The sequence below is a fragment of the Theobroma cacao genome, unplaced genomic scaffold (assembly GCF_000208745.1).
Source record: "Theobroma cacao cultivar B97-61/B2 unplaced genomic scaffold, Criollo_cocoa_genome_V2, whole genome shotgun sequence".
NCBI lineage: Eukaryota > Viridiplantae > Streptophyta > Magnoliopsida > Malvales > Malvaceae > Theobroma > Theobroma cacao.
The window spans coordinates 482-13,963 of NW_017234909.1; the positions used below are offsets into that span (position 1 = coordinate 482).

General features: G+C 31.7%; 2 protein-coding genes across 2 annotated transcripts; one reads left to right on the forward strand and one right to left on the reverse strand.

Moving 5' to 3' along the window:
• Positions 1 to 528: 528 nt before the first annotated feature.
• LOC18595744 lies at positions 529 to 2,392 on the reverse strand. The gene is made up of 3 exons (XM_007023828.2): positions 2,163 to 2,392; positions 1,212 to 1,443; positions 529 to 1,063 (listed from the first exon to the last, which is right to left on the reverse strand). Exons 1-3 carry the CDS (start codon positions 2,252 to 2,254, stop codon positions 815 to 817), a joined length of 573 nt encoding a protein of 190 aa, XP_007023890.1. The 5' UTR covers positions 2,255 to 2,392; the 3' UTR covers positions 529 to 814.
• Positions 2,393 to 8,798: 6,406 nt separating this feature from the next.
• LOC18595741 (protein UNUSUAL FLORAL ORGANS) lies at positions 8,799 to 9,980 on the forward strand. The gene has a single exon (XM_018129891.1). The coding sequence runs from the start codon at positions 8,853 to 8,855 to the stop codon at positions 9,957 to 9,959; it is 1,107 nt and encodes a 368-aa protein (XP_017985380.1). The 5' UTR covers positions 8,799 to 8,852; the 3' UTR covers positions 9,960 to 9,980.
• Positions 9,981 to 13,482: the final 3,502 nt, after the last annotated feature.

Consider the following 13,482-nt stretch of genomic DNA (forward strand, 5'->3'; position numbering starts at 1 on the left):
TCCATTTACAACTTTGTCCACATTATACAACTTGTAAAGTAGTAATAATCACGTGTATATATGAAGTGTACACTTTATTGTGCAACTTCTATTAAAATAATGATGTGATTGAATAGTATCACAGTTCACATTTACCTGTAAAAGTTATTTGTTTTGATCTATGGAGTCTTATAGTTTTACTCCATAAAAAGCAACTTACATGTTAAAAATTATGTGAACATTTAGATACTCCATTATATTTTTAATACACATTTGAAGTGAGATTTAGAATTCTCTTTTAAAACCGTGACACATGGCAGAGACATATATCATAAGTTGGGGTCCAATAGTGAGTTAGTGACTTGTAACAAGAAGCCTAGCTGCCCTACTTTGTACAAATCTAATCCAAAATTAGCTATCTGCTGTGGAACTTGCTTATGTAAGGTTTAATTTGTCATTGAAGCAAAATCATAGTAGTGAGACTGCAATACTGTGTAAAATTACAATTGGTGCAATTGGTTTTTAGTAAGACATCGATGACAATATGGCAGAGAGAGAAAACAACCGTACATTTCTATTTAAGTTACAAGCTATTCGAATCTACTCCAGTAAACTTTACAGAGGTAATCCAACTCCCCAGTCCCTATATAATCTCAAAGTTGCTCTAAAATTACATCTCAATAAGTTGAAAATGATTTGTCAATAATCTCTATTCCATAAAAGTTCTGTTGTATCTTTCCTTTCCAAGATTCCAAAGTGGTCCTTTATGTTAGGTACTCAAAAATGTTACCACCAAAATATGCAGCATCAGCTCGTATGCATGCTGGATCTGCCTTTACAGAATTTTGACTCGCCTTGCTTTGCAACTATGAATTAATTTTCTTACATCCCGTCTAACTGACAAAGAAGCACAAACCATAGCAACAATCATTGTTGGGTACATATGAATAGCTTTTGTGGGAACCATAATGATTTCTCTGAGAAGGCCCCATGTAATAAGCATCGTCCCAAAGAGGCTCATTCTTTCGTGCCTTAGGAGACTTACAAATGCTCCTACAACAGCCAAGTAGCTCCCTGCAAGAATCTGGTGTAATGCAAAATTTGGGATATGAGATCATTGGCTTTAAATTGAAGAACATTGAGTAACCAAAACTTCTACATCTAATTAGACATTGATCAATGATCGAACAACATATGAGTCCTTTGGCAGTAAAATTTTGAATTAAACCAACCTCTAGGCGCTGAAGATCAGATGCTGCAGGAGGTTTCCTCACATTGGTGAGGTTATATAACTTCAACAATTTGCCATAGCTTGGCAAAGACCTGTTCTTGATGATAGCATTGGCAATAGCCCCTGGATACAGAAGAACCTTAACTACATACGTAGGGAAGAGCTCACTGGCAATCAACTGAGAGGATGTTACCTCAATAGGAGTTTTGCATATTCCAAATCTACATGGTACCCTGTAGAGTTGAGAAAACAATATTTTAAGAAGGTAATTACTAAATGTCTAGATGATATTGACAAATATTTTGGGTTCTTTCTAGGCTTTAGTGGCATTTTGACAAATTTCCAAACACATTTTATCAGCTGCGGAAGAGTTTTGAAAGGATTTCAGATTCTAAATGAGAACCACACCTGCATTAATCCTGGATCCGTATGCAGGCTCCTACGCTATTTACAGAAGAAAAAGATATAGCTTGACTAGAAATCAATTCTATAACATGTCATGGAGTAGATTCCTGGTACATGTCTCTTGTTTGTCAGATGTGGCAATATATTTTTTAAGCACCAAAGAAAAAACAAAAACAAATAGGAGTTCTGTGGCTGGTTGCAATGCAAGAAAAATATCACAAACATGAACAAACAAAAGAAAACCAAAAAGAGAAAAGAAAGTTAAGAAGTCAGAGTTGTAGCATAATGCTATGCAAATTGCACTAGACTTTCCAGATTTTGGCTAAAATAAAAAATGTGGTGGCCAGGAGAAGAGAGATAAGCAATAGATGGCATGGAATATTCTATTTCTGTGAAATTAAAAGAAAAAAAAGGAATCCCAGTGGCGTGTGATGCTTATACATTTGTTATTTTCGTCTCTTGTTGCTGGGTGTAAACTACCAATCCATCATTATCAATAAAATTAAAAATTTTAAAAAGAAAAGGATGGAAGGAGAAATGGGGTTACCTGAAGAGAGGGATTTGAAAGATGATAAGAAGGAAATACATAAAAGAAGCAATGCAGGATATGAAGCTTGCCCATTTCCTTGAAGAAGCCATTGGAGAAGGAACCCACGATATGGAAGGGAAAAAATGTTGCAGAGAGGAAACAGGAGAGAGAGAAAATAGAAGGAAGTTATTGTGGTAAAACTGGTTAGGAAGGGATGGAAATCACGGGGTCATATTGTTCACACGTTTGCGTTTGAATTTTGTTACCTTATTACATATATTCCCTCTCTCTCTATGAGTTTGAATTCCTACCTTCAAATAAAATAAAAGAATCCTCGATTCTCGACACTACCCTAATTAGGTTTCTTAATTGCCCTTTTTTTTGGAATAAAAAGACATGGGGAAACAGACAAACCTTCTTGTGTTTCATGTGAAGCTTGAGTTCCAATACTTTGTAATATCTGTCAATTTGTTGCATGCCATTTTCTTTTTTGAGGAATTATTGTATGCAATATTAGTTTAGAATGGAAAATTGTTTCTTGCTTTATAGTGGTAAATATTGCCCTTACGTTAAAATATGATATAAACAATTGGTGTTATTTCCGAACATATTCAAGCATCAAGCTGATCCATTTATTATGGTGATTGTAGACTCGAGTGCAGTGATGGGGGAGGGTGGCAACCTTGATTGAAAGTAAGCAACATCCATAGAGAAATTTATTGCATATGTTGTTGCATTTGCCCCGTCAATGATATTCTTAAAGTCCGGTTAACTGGTGTCCACGGTGAAAGAGTCTCGGTAACAGTGTATGAGACAAGTTAAATATGTTTAAACCTTGCTTGCCGGGGCTGAGAGTAATATATTTACGAAGGACTGCGTTTCTTTAAAATTTTTAAAATTTTTTATATTTTTGTATTATATGTTTAGAGTCTGTTTGATTTTAGTTTTTTTTTTTAACTTAAAAGTTATTATGAAGTTCTTATAAAAAATAATAGCTTTTAAAATTAAGATAAATATGTTTGGTAAATTTACTTTTATAAGTTCTTTTTTATAAATAAGTTGTTTGACAAAATAATTTATATAAGTTCTAATTTTGATTAAAATTATCATAAAGAGTATTTAATAAATAATTTTCTATTAATCACAAATTCTTTCGTTCATAATGAAAAAAAGTTAATTTTATTTTTTTATTTATAAAAAGTATTTTTATATAACATAAAATTTATAATTAATAATAAATCATATAAAAATGAAAACAAATAATGTTGAAATTATTTTTAATAGATGAGGACATNGAAATTATTTTTAATAGATGAGGACATTTTTGAAACAAAAGAAAAATTCTCATAAAAAAAGAGAAGAGAAAGCTCATTTCTGGAGTTTTTTCTAAAGCTCTTTTTTTTCAAAATTTTATTCTTTAAAAAAAAATTACTTATTTTTTTAAGAGTTTTTTCAAATTCTTGTTTGGCCTGACTTTTGCTTTTAAAATATGGATATGCTAAAAAAAAGCCAGACCAAACAAGTACTTACTACATTATCAAAAGTATCCTCTAACTTTTGATAAATTAATTAGTTAAATGATACTCAAAGTTAGGAACTATCTTCCATCCTTTCAAATTAAGGGGTCTAAGACTTAAAAGCTTATCATATAATTTCTATTGGACTTTAATCATCCTACTTCTTAATTCTTATTTAAAGAATCAAATCGTATATAGTTGACTATGTTATCTTTAACTTGATGGATACAACATATAATCTTATCATAAATGGTTTTATGTAATTGTATTTCAATGGTTATTTTACATTATACTTGTCATGTAACAAATTTTAATGTTAGTGAACATGATTTATGATTTGTCAAAAGACAATTGTTTATAATTTTATAGGAGCATCCCTCTCTCAATGTTATATGATATTTGTTTATATAGTCATCTTCGTCTTTTGCTCCTTAATAAAAGTTGGCTAAATCTGCCCATGCTTGCTTAACTTTCATTTCATTGATGAGAAGTGTACATATTTAAGCACATGTTTCGAGATAAAGTTATAGGTATATCTACATTTGAATTTAAGTTTTGTAAGAGAAAATGGTTGGTTTGTGTACATTTGAATTGTGATTTTAATTTGGTGGAGTTGTGACAGTGTAGATAAGGTTAAGTGTCTGAATCCCTCCATTTGACAGGATTTGAATGCTTCTAGTTTGAATTCTCCTTTATGTCCCTGCAAAATGGTGGAACTACACTAATCTTGCATCGTAATAGCTGAAACCTTTGCCTGGGAAGTGGCTTGGTGGTTCCATTTGCTCATTGGTCAAATGTGGGAATGTACGCTTCGTTGAGGTTGCTAAAATTGACATGTTGCCTTCAAAATGGTAGTCAAGTGCATAGTGTTCCATTCAAGAGTGAAATACCAAAAATTCTTAGGTAAAATTCTCCATCATCTCTAATTTTAATTATAATTACATATAAATCTATTAGTTTGTAAGATTAACACTTAACCCCAAACAACTAAACGTTGTTAAAATTTAAATTAAAATATCTAAAATGTTTTTTTTTAACCAGTCGGGGACCAGATCTAACTCAAATTCAATCAAATTTCTCAAGGAGCACCAGATCTAGTGCTCCCAAGATCGATGCTCCCTATAGAGCACTAGATCTGTGCTCTTTGGTAAGCATCACGTTGGGTGCTCCTCACCCAAGGAGCACCACCCAATCGGTGCTCCCAGGGAGCACCCACAATGGGGAGCACCAATTTGGGTGCTCCCTGCCTTGGGTGAGGAGCACCCCATTGAGTGCTCCCTTTGGGGAAGGGAGATTCGGTCATGAGATATAGGGAATTTTTTTTTAAAAGTAAAAAATTAAAAATAAAAAAATATAATTTATATATTATGGTAATTTTTAAAATTGATGAAGGGTAAAATTATCTTTCAATATTACCACATCATCAAACAAATGAAAATATTAACGATGGACTAACGGTTAAATTTATTTGTCCAACGAAAAATATTCTTTTGGAACGAATTATCTATTTTAAAAATTAATAAATATGCATGATATTATAACTAAAAGCTAGAGAGGTGAGAGTATTTTATTTTTTTTTACTTTTTTTTTGTAATTAGGATAATTTTTTTGATCTAACACGTCAACACCATGTCAATATCATCTGATATGTCAACATCATGTTGCACCATATCAATAATAGTAATGATAAAATTAAAAGGCATTAGAGAAGGATTAAATTGTATAAATTCTCAAAATCAAAAGATTAAGTTAATTATTAGATAAAAAGATTAAAGTAACGAAAACACTCGGGTATAGAGACCAATTGGATACTTTAATCATTTTCTCTTGATTCTAAAGACTCATTTACAACCTACAATATTTTTATTTGGTGGAAAAAGTACAACTGCAAGAGTCCAAGTGTTGTTCTTGACAAGTCCAATTTTTTTTACCATTCCATTTATGTCTTCACTATTTGGTAGTTTTTTACTAGCAGGCATGCAAATATCCATTCTAACCGAGAGTCAAACATTTAATTCTTTGAATTTTTCTTATCTAATAAAAGTTTCAAGACTACTATCTCAAACTCAATCTGAGAGATTTTATACTAGATATAAGTGCTCTCAATATTATTTATCTTTTAGTAACTCTTGCTTCTATAATTTCTCTTTTGAGACTTGCATGCCAACTCATGTGGTGACTGAGTTATTTGTGAATTTATTTAATCATGAACAATAAAGTCATATTCATCATCATGGTTAAATATAGGGTAAAATATCTCTATAGTCTTAAATTTTAATCAAAATTTTAAACGGGTCTATTAATTTTTGAAATAGACACTCCGTCTCAAAAATTATGAAATAACTAAAATATCTTTTTTTATTAATTTAAAAAATTATCATATTTTTCAAAAAAATAAAAAAAATAAGGAGCATCAAACTGGTGCTCCCTTCCCTTGGGAGCACCAATCAATGCTTTTCTCCCTTGGAGAGCACCAATCTCCCTTGAGGGGCACCGATCGGTGCTCCTTTATTTTTTTTAAATTAATAAAAATTATATAATAATAATTTTTAAAATTAATAAAAAGTAAAATTATCATTTTAATATTACCATGTAATCAAACTAACAAAAATACTAAGAGTTGACTAACGACTAAATCTATATATCTAGTAGAAGATATTTTTTTAAAACGTAGTGTTTATTTCGAAACCTAATAAATCCGCTTGTAATTTCGACTAAAACTTAAAGTGGGGTATTTTGCCCTTAAATATAACTTTTCTTAATAAACAAACACAAATCTTTACTTGACGGGCGAACATAATTTTTCATACTTAATATTAATTTAATTTATGAAAATTATAATATTTTTCATGAATATTAAGTACTTGGTCCACCAAAATTATTTGGAGGAGCTTTTTTTTTCCAAATGTGGAATAATAAAATCCACCAATATTTCAAACTACCAACGTTTACACTTTTACACCATGCTGTCAACTTTAAAAAATTAATGTCTAAAATACTAAAAAAAAACCTTAAATTTTCTCAAATTTCATCATATAAACAAGTATATTCTTATTGCACCCAATTGAACTCTTTAAGTATTACTTTTATTTAATCGAATCCTTATTTAGATAAAAACCTTTAAAATTCATTATCTTTGTCATACTGTCTGTGCGACTATTATCTATGCCATGCAGACGTCTACATGGCATGTACATAGCCAATTAGGAGCTCTATAGATGCAAATGTGGAATGCCATGTAAACATCAGTTCAGTATAAATTTTGACATGGACATTGATATGGAAAAGATAATGACCATGTAGATGGCGGCGTTGCCCGGGTAATATATCAAACTTCAACAGGTTTCCTTTCCATTCGAACTAACAGATTAATTAAATAAAAATAATATTTTAAGAGTTCAATTAGATACAAATAAGAAAAATAAAGGCTGACATGGAAATTTTGAGACAGTACACGGACTTATTTTTTTTTAATATTTTTAACCTTTTTTAATCCTTTTAACAAGGTCGTTGATTGAGCTGATACTCAATTTGATTATTACATTCATGCAGTAATAGCAAAAAGGTACAAATTGATATTCTTCTCTTTTCTATTCTATTGTATACTTTGACAATAAATACTATTCATACTTTCAAATATTCTCCTGTTCGAGCACATGCAGGGTACAGCATGGGGGCCTGTAGAGGAATCAATGCTTTCTACACAATAATCAATCCCTTTTTCTTGACAATACCCTTACCCTTACAAGTTGCTGATATGTCTTTCTTCAAGGGAAATTTCCTATTTTCTGTTGCCTTCTCCTTGTTAGGAATTAGTGGGACCACATATCACCTCCCGACGGTGAACAGGACAAATGGTGACATTTTTGTTAAAATTTTATTACCTTTGTCACCCCAATCTCTCCGACTTGAAATTAATATCCCAGGCTTAGCATGTGACCAAATTTTGTTTGTTTGTTTACTAATCTTGTAGAGAATTTCAGATCTTAAAAAACATCGTAAATAAGGTAGAAACAAAGAATCTTATAAAGTTATATTTAGTCATAATATTTGAAAATATTTTTAAATCATTTAAATAAATTTTTATTCGTTTATTACACTTAATCAAGTTTTTATATTTTTATTTAAAATCACATGTGTCTTTATGATTAATGATTCATTAATTATCAATAATCATAATATCACTTATTATTTTATATTCACATTATGTTAACATAAAAGATAAAAATATTAATTTTTTTAATAATTTAAGATTTTTTTAATATTATACCTTAAATTTTCTACGCGGTAAAAGCTATGAAGTAAAATATTTATATCACATAATACCATACATTCGTTAACCTAGTGAGATAATTGCAATTGTAGAGAAAAATGTCATTTGTCTCAAAAATGCTCTAACTATGAGTATGATGCCAATATCCCAAATTTTCCCATAATTGAAAAATAAGAATACATGTAGTTTTCAGTTAAGTAAGCCACCATTTCATAATGCTTAATTTGTCTAATTGTCTTCATGATTAAAAGCAAAAAAGGAAAAACAGTAATTAATTAGAGAGAGGGCTCCTTCTGATTATGATAACCATGGAATCAACATCATTACTCCTAAGCTGTCGCTGTGGCGTGGTTGTCTCATCTTATCTTCAAAGGAGGAACTTAGAGTTCTCTTTTACTTATACAAAACATATTTTTACCAATTTCTGCTAATAATAATCAGGACATATAGTAAACATAGCATCATTACTTTAACGTGGCCGAATTTTAGTATTTATAAACTCTTTAGCATATTATGATGAGCATCTTAAATAAATAAAATGTGTTAGGGACCAACCTAGTACCAAAGTCAAGATTAATGGCTACAAAAGCATAAGTTCAAAGAGATTGGTGCAAATGGGGAGAGAGATTTTGTCCATTTTATTCTCTTTCTCTTGCCCTTTGGGCTCTTCCGAGGACCATCCACTATGTTTTTATATGAATAAAAGGTACAAGGAAACAAATGAAAGCCAGCAGACTCACATGTGGGTCAGAGAATATAGTCGATGTGGGTCACACATCTCAATACCGTATGGTCCAATAATTCACCCTCCAATAATTGCCTGGTGACTATCCCAACCTACACCAACCGTATATAAACTCCTCTATGCCTTGAACTTGGAAAAAATCTGCCACCATTTTTTTTCTCTTTTCTGCACAAATGTGGAGCACCCTTCCCTTTGATGTTCTAGCTAAAATCTTCTCCTTCCTCTCCCCAGACTCCTTGGCATGTGCCAGGTCGGCTTGCCGGCAATGGCACACGTGTGCCAGGACATACCCCTCGACCCTGCCTCAACACCACCAAGCTTGGTTCTTGGCTCTGCCAACTCGCAACCGTGGCCAATGCTGCTATGTCCATAATCCGGTGGTCGACAAGTGGCACATGCTCTCACTTGGTTTCTTGCCCGACCCGATTCGACCAGTTGCATCTATTGGTACCCTCATCCTTGTAAGGCCAACGAATTGTACAATCCTTCAATTAGCTCTATGTAACCCGTTTACTAGGCAATTTAAGTACCTTCCAATGTTAAACATCACTAGGACCAATCCAGCCGTTGGTGTTGTAATATTAGAGCCAGGCCAACCTGGTCCAAATCCAGATTTTAGAGTTTACGTGGCAGGTGGGATGTCCGAAGCACCGCGTGGCGGTGCCACGTATGAGGCCACGCTGGAAATGTATGACTCAGTGGATGACGCGTGGCATATCATGGGGTTCATGCCTGTGGAATTTGCAGTGAGACTAACGGTTTGGACACCAAATGAGAGTGTATACTCCGACGGAGTATTGTACTGGATGACTTCAGCCAGGGCTTACAGTGTGATGGGGTTCCATCTCGGTTCCCACACATGGCGAGAATTGAGTGTTCCGATGGCAGACAGGCTGGAATTTGCTGCACTGTTGTGGCGCAATGGGAGGTTGACACTTGTCGGCGGCACTTGTGGAGAGGACGCATGTATATGGGAGCTGACGGAGGGAGATGGTTGGGGCTTAATTGAGAAGGTGCCTATTGAATTGGGGGTAAAGTTTTTGGGTGGGAAGAGGAGTTGGGGTAGTACTAAATGTGTGGGCAGTGAGGGGGCCATTTGCTTGTACAGGGAATTTGGGTCAGGAATGGTAGTTTGGAGAGAAATTGAGGAAAAGGTTAGATGGGAATGGTTTTGGGTTGAAGGGTGTCATTTCATTAGGGACAAACAAGTGCAAAATTTGCAAATTAAAGGTGTGTTCCTTTACCCAAATCTTGCTCCATCCTGCCTTTTAAGTATATAAATGAGATCAATACTTTTATTAGTTTTGTTTGCTTTTTTATTATTATTATTTTTGGAGCTGCAATTTGCTACTTGCAAGTGATGAGTCATCTATAAGCTGAAATAGAACAATGAAAAGAGAAATGGGAAAAAAACAAAAAAAAGTCTTGTATATTTCCATATTACAAGAAATGGGATCAACACTTTTATTAGTTTTGTTTACTTTTTTTTTATTATTTTGAAAGAAAAAACAAAAATGTATACTTTCATATTACAAGAAAAGGTAACACCCAAACAACATTTTCATATTACAAGAAATTCCTTTTTTATTATTTTTGAAAGAAAAAACAAAAATTTATATTTTCATATTACAAAAAATGGGAAAAAACGAAAAAAAAACATTTTCATATTACAAGAAATGGGAAAAAACAAAAAGCAATGGTTAATAATGGCATCAATACTTTTATTAGTTTTGAAGCAATCTTATATATTTTCATATTACAAAAAATGGGATCAATACTTTTATTAGTTTTGTTTGCTTTTTTTACTATTTTTGAAAGTTTTGTTTACTTTTTTTTTCATACTACAAGAAATTTAACAATGGGATCAATACTTTTATTAGTTTTGAAGCAATCTTGTATATTTTCATATTACAAGAAATGGGATCAATACTTTTATTAGAACAAGAAATGGGATCAATACTTTTATTAGTTTTGTTTGTTTTTTTTATTATTATTTTTGAAAGTTTATTATTTTTGAAAGTTTTGTTTGCTTTTTTTTTTTCATATTACAAGAAATTTAACAATGGCTTCATTACTTTTATTAGTTTTGAAGCAATCTTATATATTTTCATATGACAAGAAATGGGATCAATACTTTTATTAGTTTGTTTGCTTTTATTTTTTCATATAACAAGAAAAGAAATGGGATCAATACTTTTATTAGTTTTGTTTGCTTTTTTTTTCATATTACAAGAAATCTTATATATTTTCATATTACAAGAAATGGGATGAGTACTTTTATTAGTTTTGTTTGCTTTATTTTATTATTTTTGAAAGTTTTGTTTGCTTTTTTTTTTTCATATTACAAGAAATCTTTTATTACTTTTTAATTTTTTTTTCAATTTACAAAAAATCTTTGTTAAAATTATTTATATATTTTCATATTGCAAGAAATGTGATGAATATTTTTATTAGTTTTGTTTGCTTTATTTTATTATTTTTGAAAGTTTTGTTTGCTTTATTTTATTATTTTTGAAAGTTTTGTTTGCTTTTTTTTTTCATATTACAAGAAATCTTTTATTACTTTTAAATTTATTTTTCATATTACAATTTTTTTTTTTAAAAATTATTTAGATATTTTCATATTACAAGAAATGGGATGAATACTTTTATTAGTTTTGTTTGCTTTATTTTATTATTTTTGAAAGTTTTGTTTGCTTTTTTTTTTCATATTGTAGACACTGTAATTTTACTTAGATAAATAAAAAAAATTAAAAATTAATTAATTAAATAATTAGAAACGAAACAAAAAAATTTAAAAAAGAAAAGAAAAAAAAGGTATTGGCAGGGCGCGGATGCCATGCCAGTACCAGGCACCACTACAGTGCCAGACGCGAATTTTTCGCATCTGGCAGTGTGGTGGAATGGAGCCTGCAGAATGAAGCATGAAGAATGGGGTATAAAAACCCCATTGTAGCACAACAAAAGGGGGGCATTCGGGAGCAAAAAATAAAAAAACAACAGCAGCAAACACAAAAAAAAAAAACCTTAGTTTAGCAGCCGAAATCAACCCCAAAACAAACAAAAAAGCCATAAAAAAATAGACAATGATAAAGTATAGAAACAGAGTAGCTTGGTTGAAGGATCTTTTTTAGTTTGAGTTTTTAGGGATTATTTTATTTTATTTTATTTTCGATTTTAGTGAGGGATTTTGATGGTAGAAGGCTGGCAAAGTAATATTGTGGGGGTTTGGTGACTGCACAGCTAGCGAAATGAGGGAAGATCGGAGTTATTTGGACCGATCTAGACTTTACCGGCAGTGAAAGGAGGGTGAGGAAGGAAAAACTTAGAGAAAAGTAGGGGAATCGGTGGTTAGAGAGAGAAACAAAAAGAGAAAGTGAGAAAAAGAAGAGAGAAAGGAAGATGGGAAAATGGGTTTGTTGACTAAGGTTTCTCTATCAAACGGCACCGTTTTGGTTTTAGAAGCAAAAGTGGAGTAAAAGAGTGTTGTTTAGAGAATAGAGGGAGAGCTGGAGGCTTGGGAAGTGTATTAAAGGAAAAAGGCTAGATTCGTGTAGCACGCAGAATGAGGCCTAAATGAAATACCCCATACTTTGATATGGTGATAAATAAAGTTGATCGAATGTAAATTGAGGTCAATTAAAATGTTTTAAAGTGATAAAAGACGAAAGGAATAGTTTAGGATAAAATATTCCGAAAGTGAGAAAATAATAATAAAATAATAATAATTTTATCGTAGGAGAATTTGTGAGATAAAAGGCGATTCGGAAGTCAAGTGAGGCATAATAAGGTATTTTGGGTACCAAGGAGACAAGATAAAATTTTTAGAATAAAATAATATTTTATTAAAGAAAGAATATTAAAATATTTATATTTAGTCGGATGTCGAAATCAGTTATGAAGAAGGATCATATGGTTGATCCAAGTGGGGGAGAAGATGACAAGCCCAACTCTATAAAAATAATTTTCATGACATACATGTGATGGATAGCATGTTTGCATGCTAAGAGAGTCCCGAAAAATTTACAAAAGTCGGTATTGTACCTAGAGATATAATAAAGTTGATTTAAGCCTCGAACTAGATCAAATAGAGAATTTACAATGAAATTAAGAATTTTAAAGTCTCAGAATGGTTTAATATGGTGATTCGGAGTTCGAAGATCAATTTGGAGTCAAACCAGAATTTTCGCTATTCAGGGGTAAAATGGTCATTTGCCACCTAGGGACAAAATGGAAATCTTAGAAAAGCTTTTTCTGGCCCCATTTGACTTATTGGAGTATAATTTGACTTGTTGGAGTAAGATTTGAGGTTTAGAAGTGAAAAATTTTAATTTTGGTATAATTTGGAGTAAAAGGGTAAACTGGTAATTTTGCCACTCCAGGGGCAAAATTATAATTTTCCACCACCAGAACATTTTTCCAGCACATGGTCTTCCTTTATCCTCATTTTGACCATTGACTAATTGTGTGGTGGAGATAAAAAGGATTAAAATTTTAAAAATGGACCAATAAGAAAATGCCATGTGTCATACCTTTATTATTTTATTGTTTCTTTATAAAAAGGCATAAAATCAGCCCATTTTCTTCATATGGCCGGCCAAGCAAGGAAGAGAGAGAAAGAGAGGAAGAACAAAGGGAAAAACAAGAAAACCTAGGTGGAAAATTCAAAGAAAAAGTGAAGAAATCAAGGAAACAAGCTAGATAAGTTAGAATTTCTTTAGTTCTCCTTGATACCTAGCTTACCCATGCTTTTGTTCTTGATTTCCATGGTTGAATATTGAGTTATTATGATGAATTCAATTC

Excerpts from the sequence above, each read along its gene's own strand:
- LOC18595744 (XM_007023828.2), bottom strand. The coding sequence starts at position 2,254 with ATGGCTTCTTCAAGGAAATGGGCAAGCTTCATATCCTGCATTGCTTCT. Across the intron at positions 1,444-2,162 it reads TTTCAAATCCCTCTCTTCAG|GGTACCATGTAGATTTGGAA; the intron begins GTAACCCCATTT and ends TCAACTCTACAG. Across the intron at positions 1,064-1,211 it reads CTGATCTTCAGCGCCTAGAG|ATTCTTGCAGGGAGCTACTT; the intron begins GTTGGTTTAATT and ends GCATTACACCAG.
- LOC18595741 (XM_018129891.1), top strand. The coding sequence starts at position 8,853 with ATGTGGAGCACCCTTCCCTTTGATGTTCTAGCTAAAATCTTCTCCTTC.